The 13,863-nt window shown below is 48.7% G+C and overlaps 1 protein-coding gene across 2 annotated transcripts in view; it reads left to right on the top strand.

Annotated features, from left to right (window-relative positions):
• Positions 1-262: 262 nt before the first annotated feature.
• The window catches only part of JAG1 (jagged 1), a 35,307-nt gene continuing 21,706 nt past the window's right edge, over positions 263-13,863 (top strand). The window contains exons 1-2 of one of the 2 annotated variants that reach the window (XM_011998766.1): positions 263-597; positions 9,244-9,295. In XM_011998766.1, coding sequence (XP_011854156.1) covers positions 334-597; positions 9,244-9,295 — 316 coding nt within the window. In that variant the 5' untranslated portion in view covers positions 263-333. Of the gene's footprint in view, positions 598-9,243; positions 9,296-9,956; positions 11,063-13,863 lie in introns of those variants that run through there. The other variant, XM_011998775.1, reaches the window with a different exon arrangement.

Genomic DNA, 13,863 nt, shown 5'->3' with positions numbered 1-13,863 from the left:
CAACTCCCGGGAGCCCCGGCCTCCTGAGGGTGACCCCTCCAGGCCGGGCAGGGGCGCGTTCGCTCCGCTCCTGCCCCCCGGGCAGTCGTCGTCGTCGGATTTCTTCCGCACTCGTGCATTTTTTTTTTTTTGCCCCGGAATCATGTTGAGTCCTTGAACCTAGTTTTGCAAAATTATTTTCACTCGGCGCGGAGGGCTCGTCGGGGCGGGGAGTGGGAGGGAGTCGCCACCTCTATACTCGAAGAAAACAGCTTTCTCCGGCGCTGACCTTCCTCCTTCCCTCGCCGGCAGGTGTGTGGGGCCTCGGGTCAGTTCGAGTTGGAGATCCTGTCCATGCAGAACGTGAACGGGGAGCTGCAGAACGGGAACTGCTGCGGCGGCGCCCGGAACCCGGGAGACCGCAAGTGCACCCGCGACGAGTGTGACACATACTTCAAAGTGTGCCTCAAGGAGTATCAGTCCCGCGTCACGGCCGGGGGACCCTGCAGCTTCGGCTCAGGGTCCACGCCTGTCATCGGGGGCAACACCTTCAACCTCAAGGCCAGCCGCGGCAACGACCGCAACCGCATCGTGCTGCCTTTCAGTTTCGCCTGGCCGGTGAGTGACGACTCGGGAAGGAGGCCAGGCGGAGACTCACACCCGCGCCTGGCCGAGCTCTGCTATACCCTGCTAGAGGGATTTAAAGGGCTTTGGCTTGAAACTCGGCGCTAACGGGGGAAATCTCTAGGGGTGGCGGTTGGGGGAGCCGGGACACTATAGTTAGATCTCGACTGGGGTAGTCGAGCTGGGTCCCAGTCCTGCTGCTGTTTGCTTAGTGCACAAAAGTGGGGATCCCAGAGGGGTTATGGGACCAGGCTCCTAGGAAGGCCGGTGTAAACTTGCAACTTGAAGTTCCCGGAGTAACCCTCCCGGCCCCAAGCCAAGAGGTCGTTGTAGCTGATCTCTTTTCTTAACTAATTAAACCTGGTGCGCCGTGGAAGGCGACTCGGCGCAGTTCTGGCCTGCGAACGCCGTCCAAATTGGCAACCTCCCCTTTCCCGTGAACGGCCGGGAGGGCGGGTGTGTCCTTCCTGGAGGGTGTGGGGGAGTCCGTTTCCCGCTGCTCCCCGGGAGATTTTAGTGTGTGCGGGGGCGCTCTCCGGGCTCGGCTCAGGGGCCGGGGGCGGCCGCCGCAGGAGGAGGTTCTTGGGGCCCTCACAGGAGCTGTAGACCCGGGAACCCCCGCCCGCTGCCGGCCCCTTCCTGCCCCCGCCCCCGAGTGGTGTAGCTCTTGTGGCCTCACTTCCAGCGGTTCCCGGGCTCTGGAACAGCTGTGTTTGCAGACTTCCCCGGGAAGGGCGGGTGCACGGCCCCCGCAAGCCTTCGGGGGCCGTGCCAAGGCCTGGAAGGGGTGGTCTTCTGGAGGTAGTGCCTGCGGGTGCAAGTGATAGACCCTCATCCTCCACCCCATTCCGCCCCCAAAGCAGCTCGAGGCCCCGGGCCCAGCTGGCAGATCCTGCAACGAGGCCCTTGCAACATCCCAAAATGGGTGGAAGGAAGATGGGTGCCATTGCAGAAGGGGAGGAAAGGGAAATGTTGGGGGTGTGCCCTCTGCCTGGCTCCCGCTGTCCAGGAGGCATGACTCATTGCCAAGACTGGGGTTTGGCCTAGCCTGTGCTGGGAGGGTGGGTGGTGAGAGGGGGAGCTCGGTGCCCCAGAGGATTGCTTACCACCACGTGCTCTAATGGGGTGCACTCTGCTGCCTCCTGTCCGCCAGCTTTGGCTGTGATTCTGGGAGGAGACGAGAGAGGGGAGAGTATCAGGCTGTGACTGTGTATGAAGCTTGGGGTGGCTCTTAAAATCCACGTTTACAGGAGCTGGCATTATAAGGTGCCCTCCGCTGTGGGTGAGATAAGACACTTATCAAAAACTGCCATGAAAAAGGGTTTATAAAAAAAAAATTAAAACCAACACTACCGTATGTGAAGCTCTCTTGAGGTCCAAGGACTGCTTCTGTTGTGCGATTTCATTTTTACCAAGAGTATTTATCTTGTTTGTTAATCCCCTATTAGGGAGAACTTTAAGCTAAAGAGCCTGGCTACCTTTAAATCTGGCTGGGCCCAAGCTGACTGTGAATACTCAGTGCCCTTGAACGTGTGTTTGGAGTTTAGGGGGAAGGGGCCTGCAGGTGGTTCCACCCTCCTGCCGGAGGATCTGTCTGGAGCCCCTCGCTTTTCACAAGACCATAAAAGGAATCTTATTAGTGATGTGGAAAAGCAGCAGCCTGGCTGAGGCTCATTTTGGAGAGTAGGGTCAGAGGGATGGCTAGCATGAAAACAAGCAGGCTTGCTCTCTAGGCTGGCCAAGGAAAAGTGACCTAGAAGGTGCGTCTGTCCCCTTTTGACACTTGGTCAGCGAGTGCTCAATGGAAAAGGAGCGGAAATAGTGTGGGAGGGCAGGAGAAGCGATTGATTTGCATTTGCTGGTGCTCTTCTGTGGTTTCAGGCCCCACGGGTCACCAACCATGAAATAGACTCTCCGCTTTTCTCGAATGGGGGAAGACCGATGGGGCAACACTGAGAATGTGGTTCTTTTGAAGTTGGGACAAACACATGTATCACAAGTCTCCACCCTCATGCCCCAAAAAGGCCTGTGAAACATAAGCTTTACTTCTCAAGAGAAATTGGAGTTTAGGTGTGTTTGTTTTTCTGTATGTGGTTGGAGAAACGGCACAGTCCATAACTTTCAAGAATGATTCCAGGCTGAGTATAAACGTAAGTGAAACACTGAAGTAGCTGAGCAAGTATTTAAGTGGAGAGCACAGCTTCATTTAGTTTGGCAATTAACTATGTCTTTTAAAACTGATTTCTTTGAATAGGAAATAAATGAACTCAGTACAGAATTCAAGAGATAACAAGAAAAGGATATATGGTTAAAAACAAAGCAAAACTCCAAACCACTTTCGTCTCTCAACCCCTAGCAGGCACAATCACCATTTGCATGAGTCCTCCCAAATTTGCTGACGCTGAGTGTCAGCAAAGGGTGCAGGGATAGGTCAGTGTAGAAGGTCATGTAATTCATGCCCTTTGTTTGGAATTATGACCCCTATCCAAGCAACTGTTCATGTTCTCGAGAGGACGAGGAGGAAACGATTTGGTCAGATATGATATACAGTCCACGTTCTGATGTGCATGTGAAAGGCTTTGTAGAGGCGGCCCTTCCTGCCATATATCATATCTAAGTATGTCCCACTTGGTGTCCACTGCCCCAGCTCTGGTCTTGGCGTAGCTTTTCACCACTGGCTTCTAATTCTCATACTGTTGCTGCTCCAAGGGGCTAAACTTGCAGCAACTATCTGGATTAATGATTCTCAAGTTGGGGACCAAGTGATAAGAACATTATTGTGGGAAGTAATTGGTCTTAACAGGAAGTAATTTAGGAATGACCACTTATAAATCACTGAAACGGTTAATTCGTACCTCCCAAAATTCGTGCTAAATCCCAGTAGTGCCTGCTTATTAAAAATGCATTCGTGTAATTACCACTACTCATCCCCAAAACCTTTTTGGGAACTTCAGAACCCCAGTTAGCTGTATTGCTACATTGGCCCCAGAGTGAAATGAATCTAGAGAAATGTTAGGGGAAGCAATTGGGGTATCTGGCTTATTAGCCTCACATTTAAATTCCATTGATCCTATTAAAAAACTTGCTGAGATCAACTTAATTGTTTTTTAGGAAAATCCAATGAAACATTCTTCTGTGTGAGGGATGCCAGCTTTGGCCCCCTTCATACTTCAGGCCTGAATGACCAGTTGCCATGATGCTAATCACAGAATGTAATTGACAGGCCCTTACTTTTATGCCTTTTGCTGTCTTTCCCAGTCCCTGAGCTTCTCTAGATGTGGTGTGGGCACATGGAGGGCGCAAGGATGGGGTTCTGATTTGACCAGCCTCCCTTCTGCAGCCAGGATTTGCATCCCGCCCAGGTGGTCAGCATGTATACAAAGAAAGAGCACGTGTGTATGTATGTGCTCAGAGCAAGGGACTTTCTGCATGTGGAGAAATGCCTTTTGCCCTAAGAAGTCTACCTCAAACCAAAGGGATGAACTGATGTGTCTGTGTTGCAACACTGGGCTTGGGGAAAAGTGAAATTGTGCTTGCTTGGAAAGAGCTGTGCTAAGTATCTGCAGAATAGCTGCTCCAAAAATGGAATCTTTATTCCAGGTACTTGGTTTCTAATATTTCTTTTTTCTCTTGCAGGTGTAACCTTCTGTGTTTTCTTCCGCCTTGTTGTCTTGTTTCTTAGCAACTTATTCAAACCTCCTGTACTTATATGAATTTGCAACCCACCAGTTCCACACCCATCATTCTATAGGGACTTAAGATGTTTTTAGAAAACAGTGAAACTTTTGGCATGGAGGCTTTTGGGGGAGTTGAGTGGGTAAAAAGGAGAGTCAGCAGCAACTTACAGGCATGCAAGCTCCCAGAAAATCAGCAATCTAAATGCTGCTCAAAATCTTCACACCAAATAGTGGTGCCTTTGGGGACCTTTTAGATAGAAGGCATGTGGGAAGTTTAGCATGGAAAAAAAATTTACAAAAAAAAAAAAAAAAAACAGTGTCAAGGCAACAAGGAGCCTTCAGAGTTCCTGATCTGAAAACAGGAATGTGAACAGAGGCCTTGGCTGGATTCATATCATCCACTGGCCCTATTGTAGATGGGCCAGAAGTTGGTCCCAATGTCCGGCTTTCAAGGTTAGTGACAATGTAAGAATGCATGATCTCTGGATGTGCATACAATTAGCATTGTAATCCACAAATGCAAATGTTCCTGCAAATTCTTCCATGGCAAACTTCTGGAGGCATGTTGCTCTTCCACCTACCCCCATCCTTCAAGCTTAGGATCTAGGCTGCTGAGAGAAGTGACTCTTGGCTTCAGCTTTTAAATACATACATATATATAATATATAAAAACTTAGTCTTTTCTTCCAACTGTTGGAAGATACATTGGGATGAATGGAAAGTGGTGATTCTAGAATTGTGGTGGAAATGGAAGGAGGGTCCTGGGTTCAGAAAAATCCCAACTTTACTTTGGTGCATGGCACCGGCTGGCTGTGTTGTGACTTCTATGCTGATTTCTGATTACCGCGTGGACCACAGCAGCCCCATGGCTGCTGGTATTTTTTTTTTTTTTTTTATGGTGCCAGTGACATCTATCATTGGGGCAGTGCGTGTGCTGGGAAGAAATTCCGCAAGGTGGCTCCCACTAGTTAAAGGAGTACGTAAATAGTCAAACATGCAGAGTCCTCTACCAGCTCAACCCAGTTTTTATGCGCTTTTGGTAAATAAATAGAAAGGCTTCTTGTTCAGGCTTGCTCTGTGTGAACCAGACCGTTGTGCTTGGCTGGCTTCTCGGTATTCTATCTATTAACCTCGCCACCCTTTTGTAACTGGTGCATTTAATTATCAGTGGGATGCTTTTCAAACAGGTAAGGGTAATGATGGGAAAGGGGGTGGGGATGTCTCATTGAGAGTCTCAAATCTGGATATGAGCTTTGGGGCCCCTTGGTGAGCCTTTGAGGTGGGCTTTGATGAGAAAATCACCCTTTGTAACCAGATCGGACTCTATTGACATGTCAAGCCCTACAGACTTGATTGCTTTCTGTGTCTGAAGTCTTAGCCTAGATGCTATAGGATAGTTGTCCTTTCTTATCTCACCTTCCCGAAACCCACTGGCATGGTGTGCATGAGTACGTGTGAGTGTGCCCACGCATGGACTCCCTGCAACCTTTTCTGCTTAATATGTTTTGTGACTGGAATATTTTATACTCTGGCCACCCAGACACAGGCAGGACAATAGAGTTGGCCGAATTGACTGAAATGAGGATTATGGAGAATAATGGGGCCTCTCCAAAAATAATGCTAATACAGGACAAGCGACAGGAAGCAACAGTTGAGTCAGCAGAGCGCAGGGCCCCTGACGATCCCCGGGAGCCGACTGACTGTGCACAATGGCCGCGTTGGCACGTCGGGCATTCCCAGGATGTGCGTGCCGCCGGCGGGCCTGCCTGTCGCTGCAGCCTGGGGTTTTGGACGCCGCACGCGTGCCGTTTGGATGGCGGTTTATTTGTGTCCGTCAGCTTGGCAGGAGGGGAGGCAGCCGCTTCTCAGGGCTTGGTTTGGCTGTCACTGTTGCCAGGAAAAGGAAGCTCCCGGCTGCCAACACAATTACCTTTGTTTCTTACATCCCCCCTTCTTAATGTGGCAATTAAGTGCTTACCGCTCTGCCCAGTGCCAAGGTAACCGCCATGGAGTGGGACAGGGCAGAGAACACAACCTTGGCACAGCAGCCTAAGTGTGGAGGGCGGGAGGAGGTGCAGGGGCCCCAGCCTTGGCGGAGGGGGAGCCTGGTGGCCCTTGGATGCCCTAGGGCTTTGATGCCAGGACTCTCCTCTAGGTAGAATTCCACGGAAATCTTCCAAAAAGCAATTCTGAAGGCTGACCGTTCCTCTTTGATGCCATACGAGAATGGGAACCAGCTGCCAGTTTGCCACATTTCCTTGGGCTTGGAGCTGGGAAGGGGCTGAGGTGACTCAGTTGCAAATCCAGACTGAAGATCTGTTTGCTACCCCTCCCTCCTGTGTGGCCCCCACAGTATTGTTCTGGAAAACATAAGAAAAAAAGATGAAAGCCAGGTGACTCCTCAACAGAATCTTAGTTCTGTAGTCTGAAACCAAGAAAAACCCAGGTATTTGCTTTTTTTGTTGCTGTTTTGCTGTATAAACAAGTTTGAACACTTGCCTTTCCAAGCCCTCCTGGGATGGAGGACTCAGCCTCTAGTAGGGGTCAGAGTTGCAGTGGCTGCTTGTATGTGACTTTGGCATAGTGGATTTGCTGCTCTGTGGCCTCGTCCCTGCTTTGACGGCATGAGGTGTGTGTGCGTGGTCTGGGATCTCAGTGCCTGGGTGTATGTTCAGGGATGTACAGAGGTCAAGTGTGGGCCTGGGAAAAAGTAAAGTTCTCTAGCAACTAATAACCATTGTTAAATTATCTTGATTGCTGATCGATCTATAGTGTGGGGATGGAGTGGGAGGTTGAGTGCCTCCTAATAGGAGCCTTGGAGGGAATCCTTTTTCTCTGTAGGGCTGGGTAGGAGGAATCCTCCTGCCCCAGGAGATCCTAATCCCTTCCCTGAAACAGGCAGGAAAAAAAGTCCAGCCTTTGTTGCCGTCACTGTAGCTCCCTGCCTTCACCCTGTCTCTGCCTCTGAGAAAGAAGGCAGTTCATGGAAAATCACAGAGCCAGGCATGCAGGGCCATGTGCAATTCTTTTCTCTCCAGGTGGGGTGATGTTGGTCAGCAAACTGAAGTTTTCCCAGTTCTGGCGAGGATGAGCCTGGTAGACCGCTTGGTCTTCCAAGTTCTTGTGCAAGACCTAATGCCTTCCTCCTTGAATATTAAACTGAGTTAGTACTGCCATGCCAGCTCAGTCCCGGCACCTTCCCTTGCAGTGGGATTTGTGGGTACTATGTGTTTAGCGCTTGTGCAAGTCTGTCAAAACTCCTGGTGTCAATGCATTTAATCAGAGGATTAATTACAACAATATTGTTGCAGTGGAGGACGTGGGCCCCAACGTGACCAGCAAATGAAGGGCTTAATTATACAGAATCAGCCACACATTTGGCCTCATTCTGACTGTGCTGTTACCTCAAATCAGCAGAGAAATATAATTTCTTGCTGCTCTTAGGGAAGAGTCCTGTAATTTGCAGGAAGTCCTAAGAAACTTAAAGAGGCTGTAAATAAGGTATAACTTTCGCTAATAAAATAGTAACAACAACAATGAACTTGGACCTGTGGCCACTAACAGGAGAGGGCTGGGTATGTGCCCCGGCTTGCCCGGTTTTGCTTGCTTTTCTGAGCATTTTCCCACAGTTATCAGTGAACGAAATGGAATCCTACTCTGCTTTGAGTATGAAACATATTTCGGCTGAATTCCAAGGCAGGGTCTATCACAAGATATTTTTATATTCAGAGATGACCTGCTGTGTCACTGTGAGAGCACTAAGCTGGCCTGGAGTTATGAATGAAACTCCCTTTTACCCTTTTTCTCTTTTGCCTTTATCTCATAGGTGCTTTCTCTTCTCTTGGCAGCAGTGTGCTTCTGGTGGCACAGCACGGTATTATTTAATGTACACGCTTCTATTTCCGATGGCTTGGTTTCTGACACAGCAAAGCGGGGATTCATGACCCAGTTCATGTTCCTTGTCTACCCCACCTGCCATGAGTACATTTCTTCAGCGCCAAGATAGCAGAAGCTTCATTTAAACGCTGGTGTTTTGCGAGACTGACCTTACTGTAAATTACGAAGGAAATTTTTAGAAAAGGAGGGAATTTGCTAATAGCTTAGGTTTGGCAGAGGGGTGGGGAGGTGGAATTCTGAGATAAGCTTGGAAGATAAAAGGTGCCTTCAGTTTAACAGCTGGCATCTTGCCAGTATCCAGGGAATTTGTTTAGTTAGTAGACTCTGATTATTCTTGGAATGTTAGATCTTATTAACAGATAAGTTCATCAATAAATATAACCCATGGGTATGCGGTTGTTTCTCCCTTTGTACTTTCTTCCCTGGGATCTGCCCCCAACTCCACCGCCCAAGTGAGGTTGACTTCTTTGTCTTGCAGAGTCGCTTTGCATCTACCCCCTCCTGTTTCCTAGAGTTACCCGATACTTGTGGGAGCCAGGATGGTCTCACACAGACAGAGCTTTCAAAGGGGTTCTAAAAAGGAAAAGGGGGCCTCCCTAGAGACTGCCTCACCAGGGCCCAAAGTGTAACCTTAGCAATACCCCCTCGGTACAAATACCTGGTTAGGTTAACTTAGAATAAATTCTTTGTGTTTTTTTCCCCCCCTTGTGCACTAGGGTCAGGGTCTGGAAAGTTTTGGGAAACTATATGCTAAGTACTCTCATATCATATAGGGAGGTGGCATTTCCTGATCTCAACTTTGAGCTGCCTGCATGCATGTTGACCCCAGGGGGTCCCTGCCAGGTGAAAGGAGTCATTTGTCAACCTGGGACGAGTACTGACAAAGGAAGGGGAGTTGGTTTGGATTTAAACATCCAGGAACTCAGTGCAATGACCAATAGAATTTTTATTTTGGCATTATGGTTTTGTTTGGTGGGGTCTTCTGGGAGGAGGCCAAGAATGTACGAGGTTTTGGAGAGTCGACCCTGTTTCTGAATTGCTAAATTGTTGTTTATCTGTCTTGCAGAGGTCCTATACGTTGCTTGTGGAGGCGTGGGATTCCAGTAATGACACCGTTCGTAAGTATCGCTTCTGTGGACTTTTCTCTAAACACATGTGGAAGTGTGGGGCTTGGCCAACCAGTTGGAGCTGGATCTGTCTCCTTAGTACTTAGGATTTCTGCCACCCCTTGCCTTCTGTTCTCTCCCGCACCCTAGGGTGAACCTGTCAGTGGAATCTATTCCTTAACTTTTCTAGAATTTTAGCTTGGAATATTAAGTGGCCAGAACAGACTCCCAGTTAACTCATTCCCTGATTATGAAACCTAGATTATCTTCAGGATAGAGATCTTAATGGTTTTACAACTTTAAAACCTTGTAGGCTGCTAAAGGATCAAAGTAGTGACTTTTTAAAAGTCCATTTAAACTTTAAGTGAGCGTTTAATCTCTCATCAGAAAGATAAAGCCATAAAGGTGGTGCTGGGCTCTAGAGACCGACCTTGAATTTCACTTGGTGGGCAGGTGAGCTTCTAGCCCGTCCAGGTTTCCCACACTGCGCCACAGACCTTTCATTGAAGCAGAATTACAGAGCTTCACAGCCATTACCTGCCTTGTCCCCTTCTGAAAGATGGCTCTGTTTTCAGTGCAGGTTGCCTTTCAGGACGGTGAGGGGTCGGTTTTGGTGGATAAGCCATGGAGGATGTGATGGAAATGACATAGTCTGGCTTACGAAGTAGTCTTGCTCTTTAATTGTAACTTTACAGTGTTTTTGCTCACGAGCTGAAACTTCAGTTCCCTTTTTGCCAGCAGAGTTTGCGTTGCTGTTGCTGGAAAACTTGATGTGCACTGAAATCTCTTGGTGTGTGCATGAGGAAAAGTGGATCCAGCTTCTTGTCTTGGCTCTCCGTTCTCTGAATGCCTTGTTCTTTTTGCTTTTCTATCTTACCATTTTTTGGTTTGTTTTCACTGTGAATAACATCTTTTCCTCTTTCCTTGCCTTGCTTTTTTGCTGACAGAGAATGGTGAATGCCCACCGTGGGTGCAGTGAGGGCTCGGTGCCTGCTGCGTGGGCAGCTTCCACCTGTGGCTGGCTTATTGGGCCACTTGGGGCTGCAGAATCATAGCTGAGCCCAGATGTGCCAGAGAGTCCCAGGCCATTTGGATCACTCTTCTAGCTTGGGAATCTTAACTCCAACTCTTTGGGTGTCATCCTCCCTGGAGGGGGAGCTTGTGAAAGTCCAAGGTCCAAGTCTTCCTCCCCAGAGGACTACCCCATAATGCCATGGGGAGCGCGTGTGGGGGTGGCAGGGAAGCTGTGTCAGCCTTGGCTATGGCTGATGCCAGTCAGGGTCACAGACACCTGTTTGTTCTCCCCTCCCTTCCCTGCCACAAACGTTGAGGACTGTGAACATTATGTCACTGTGACCTGCTTACAATGGTAACTAAGCGTTAAGCAGGAAGGGGTCGAGGAAGGGGGGAGGCATAGGCTCTTCTGTAATATTATGGTGTCGGCATGGTGTTCTTTCCCCTCCCTTTTAGCTATTAAAACAATCCACCCAGTAGAGTGAACAACTTGAGTTTGACACTGGCCTGTGATAAGAGCTGGGTCATTATACTTGTTAGGGACATGTGAGAGACCTCCCTGCCACACTCCAGCATTCGCAGAACCTTTCCTGGGCCTACTGTTGCCTCACTGGTCAGGGAGTTATGTCCCTGGGAACCCAGTGCTTGTCCAGAACTACCCACAGTTGTCTGCATTTCCAGGTAGCCCCATTTTGGGGTTCTGGGATGTTTCATCTCCTGCTTGGGGGGTAACCAAATCCCTGGAAGAGGATAAGGAAGACTGGGGTAGGAATAAAGGTCTTTTAAACCTCTGTTTTTAGAGAGAGAGGGGTTGATACAAAGTCACGGGTGCCCATTGCGGGTTATCAAAACTCACTTGGTGAACCCCGAAGAGGAGATGAGTTTGGTGGGAATGGTTTCCACTTGCCTATTTGACCTCTTCTATGATGCTTCCAAGGAATCTTGAATTCAGCACAGCTAAAACCAAGTCAGGATCTTCTCTTGACAAAAGCAGTCCCTTCCCTAGCGCCCCTTCTGGGTGTCTGGCACTGATATTTGAACACTCACTGCCATAAGTCAGAAATATGGAAGGCGCTCTGTGTACCTCGTCTCTGTTAGCATCCATACCTAGTCCACCTCCAAGTTCTGAAAAATCTCTCCAGCTCTTCACTTGAATCTGCCTGCCTTCTGCCACTGCCCTGGTCCAAGTCACCATCTGCTCATGACCGAACTTAGAGTAGCCTCCGTCTGGTCCACCTTGATCTGCTCTGACCCACCTCTAGTGCTTTCTCCATTCTTCTGCCATCCTGGTCTTTTCAGAGCATAACCTTGGCTTGTCACCCTTATTATGAAAAACCAACCACTCGGTGGCCTTCTGTTGCTCTTGGGACAGATCTTCACGTGGCCCACAAGGCTCTGTGCAGCCCAGCCTTGTCTCCCTGCCAGCCTTGTCTTATACACCATGTTGTCCATCGTATCTATAGCCTGGCCATACCCTAGCAGTTGCTTTTCTATCCTCAACTACATCGTGTGCTCTCCTGCCTCAGGACCTTTGCACATGCTGTTTATGCTACCTGGAGTGTTTTGTTCCTTTCTTCACCCGGAGCCACTCCCTCTGGACTGCACTGCACAGGGCAGAAGCTGAGGATGTTCAGAAGCCCAAATGGAGTTGGCTGCCCGGTGGGACCCAAGCGAGTTGTAAACATTCTGGCTTCAGATGGTAAATCAAAGGCAGAACCCTGAGTTTTAGGGCAGAGAATTCCTTCTATCAGCTCTGCAGTGAGCCCTCACAGGCAGACTCGGGCCCAAATATAGCCTAGGTTCTGTTTATGTATTCGAAAGTATTTAAGGCTGGTCCTTCTGTCATCGGTCCTTCAAAATCTTTTATTACATTTTGGGATTGTGGTATATAGAGTTCCAAATTTCTTTCTCCCCCAGAGCAAATGGTTTCAGTTTACTGTAATGCACAGTAGACATGTAAGCATACATAGGCACACTTCAGACCAGGTTTTCCCTGAGGTCCCCTTCTAGGTTTTGGGGTTGGTGTGGTCCCAGGTTATGCTGAGACTCGCCCTTCATCACCTCCTCCGTGGCCTGCGAGGTGGTCATGGATTCTTCGTGATTCATCTTCATGGCACTAGGGATTGCAGAGAGGCATGGTGACGTCCTTTTCCAATCACAAGGCTGGACTGCCAAGTGAACTGCCACAGATAACCTTTCCCGTGCCCCAAGCTGAAGGGAAGCGTGATCAGGAAGCAGGCAGCAGAGGTGTTCGAACCCGGACACGCTTGACCCCCTCCCTGAGCAGGTGTGAAGTTATGTATGCAGCTCTATTAGCTCCACTGAAGATTCTGAAGTGATCCTCTACACGGCACTTCCCGGAAATAAGTGGAAAGCTTACTGCGTGACTGAAAAGTACATATCAGTCTTGTACCCCTAGGATTGCCCTGAACTTTTGTCTGAACTGTTTGTTGTTGATACCAGCCTCAGAAGCTAGATGCCTTTGAGCCATGGCTAGTGTGTTTAACCGATCCCTTTTATGAAGATCTTGTAAGCGTGTGGTAATAGCCCACTATGCTTTTTAACTGAACCAGCAGAGCAAACATAGTTAATGGAGAGACATTTTTGTCATTCCTTAGCCTCTGTTTATTTGCAAAAATGAGGAAAGTGTTACCTGCAAGTGGTTCAGTGCTGCCGGGGTGTCAGGCCGCAGGTATGTGGGCTTGTTCAAGGCTTGTCTTGCCCAAGCAGCAGTTTGAGAGCCCCAGAGGGTGAATACTGGGGCCCTGTTGGAAGTGGGATGTGTGGATGAAGCCACCCAGGAGTCCCTTCTCTCCCGGTCACCTACAGGGCTTGCATCAGTTTGTAAAGGAGCACGGGCCCGAGGCCTAGAAAAACAGCCATGTGGGTGGTTAAGAATCACACAGACATTGCAAGTCTCTGTCTCTCCAAGATGGCCTTGGATTTGACAAGGTGATGGAGAGTTGGTGCTAACAGGTTTAAGAAAACAAACACAAAACCAGGCTGGGGTGCTGACTTAGTGCCTCGCTGCCTTTTCAGATCCCTCACCTGCACTCCTGGCACCTGATGTTTGAGCTATTTTTGTACCTGTCTCTTCTCAAACTAGATCATAAATGGCCTCAGGGCAGGGACTACTTACTCCTGAGAGCTGCTTGAGCTGGAGGTGTTTATTTTCCTCAGTAAGCTTTTTCTTCCGGGAGCATGACTTGGCTCAAAAAAAAAAAAAAAAAAGAGAAAAAAAGAAACCGTCCCCTCGATTTACCTGTGTCTAAACTTTGGTGAGTTATTCTTCCATCTGCCTTCTGGGCAGGGGAGAAAGGTGGAATGCATCAAATTCAAGGTGTTGGTATTTAAGGGCTGGCTTTAAAGGTTGCCATGTTAACACTTTTTAAAAAAATGTAACTCAGTCCTCTCCTGAGCTTCCAGTTAAGAGTTTCGGAATGGACAAAAAGCTTTTCTGAGCAAGACACGAAACTCTAAAACCAGAAATGATTGCTGACCTTTATCTGGAATAATGAAATTTCTTCAAGAGCAACATTTCCATAGGAAGCTACTTTCTCTCATAT

This window comes from Mandrillus leucophaeus, unplaced genomic scaffold, assembly GCF_000951045.1.
Source record: "Mandrillus leucophaeus isolate KB7577 unplaced genomic scaffold, Mleu.le_1.0 Scaffold116, whole genome shotgun sequence".
Classification (NCBI taxonomy): domain Eukaryota; kingdom Metazoa; phylum Chordata; class Mammalia; order Primates; family Cercopithecidae; genus Mandrillus; species Mandrillus leucophaeus.
This window is presented reverse-complemented; position numbering and strand designations above follow the sequence as displayed.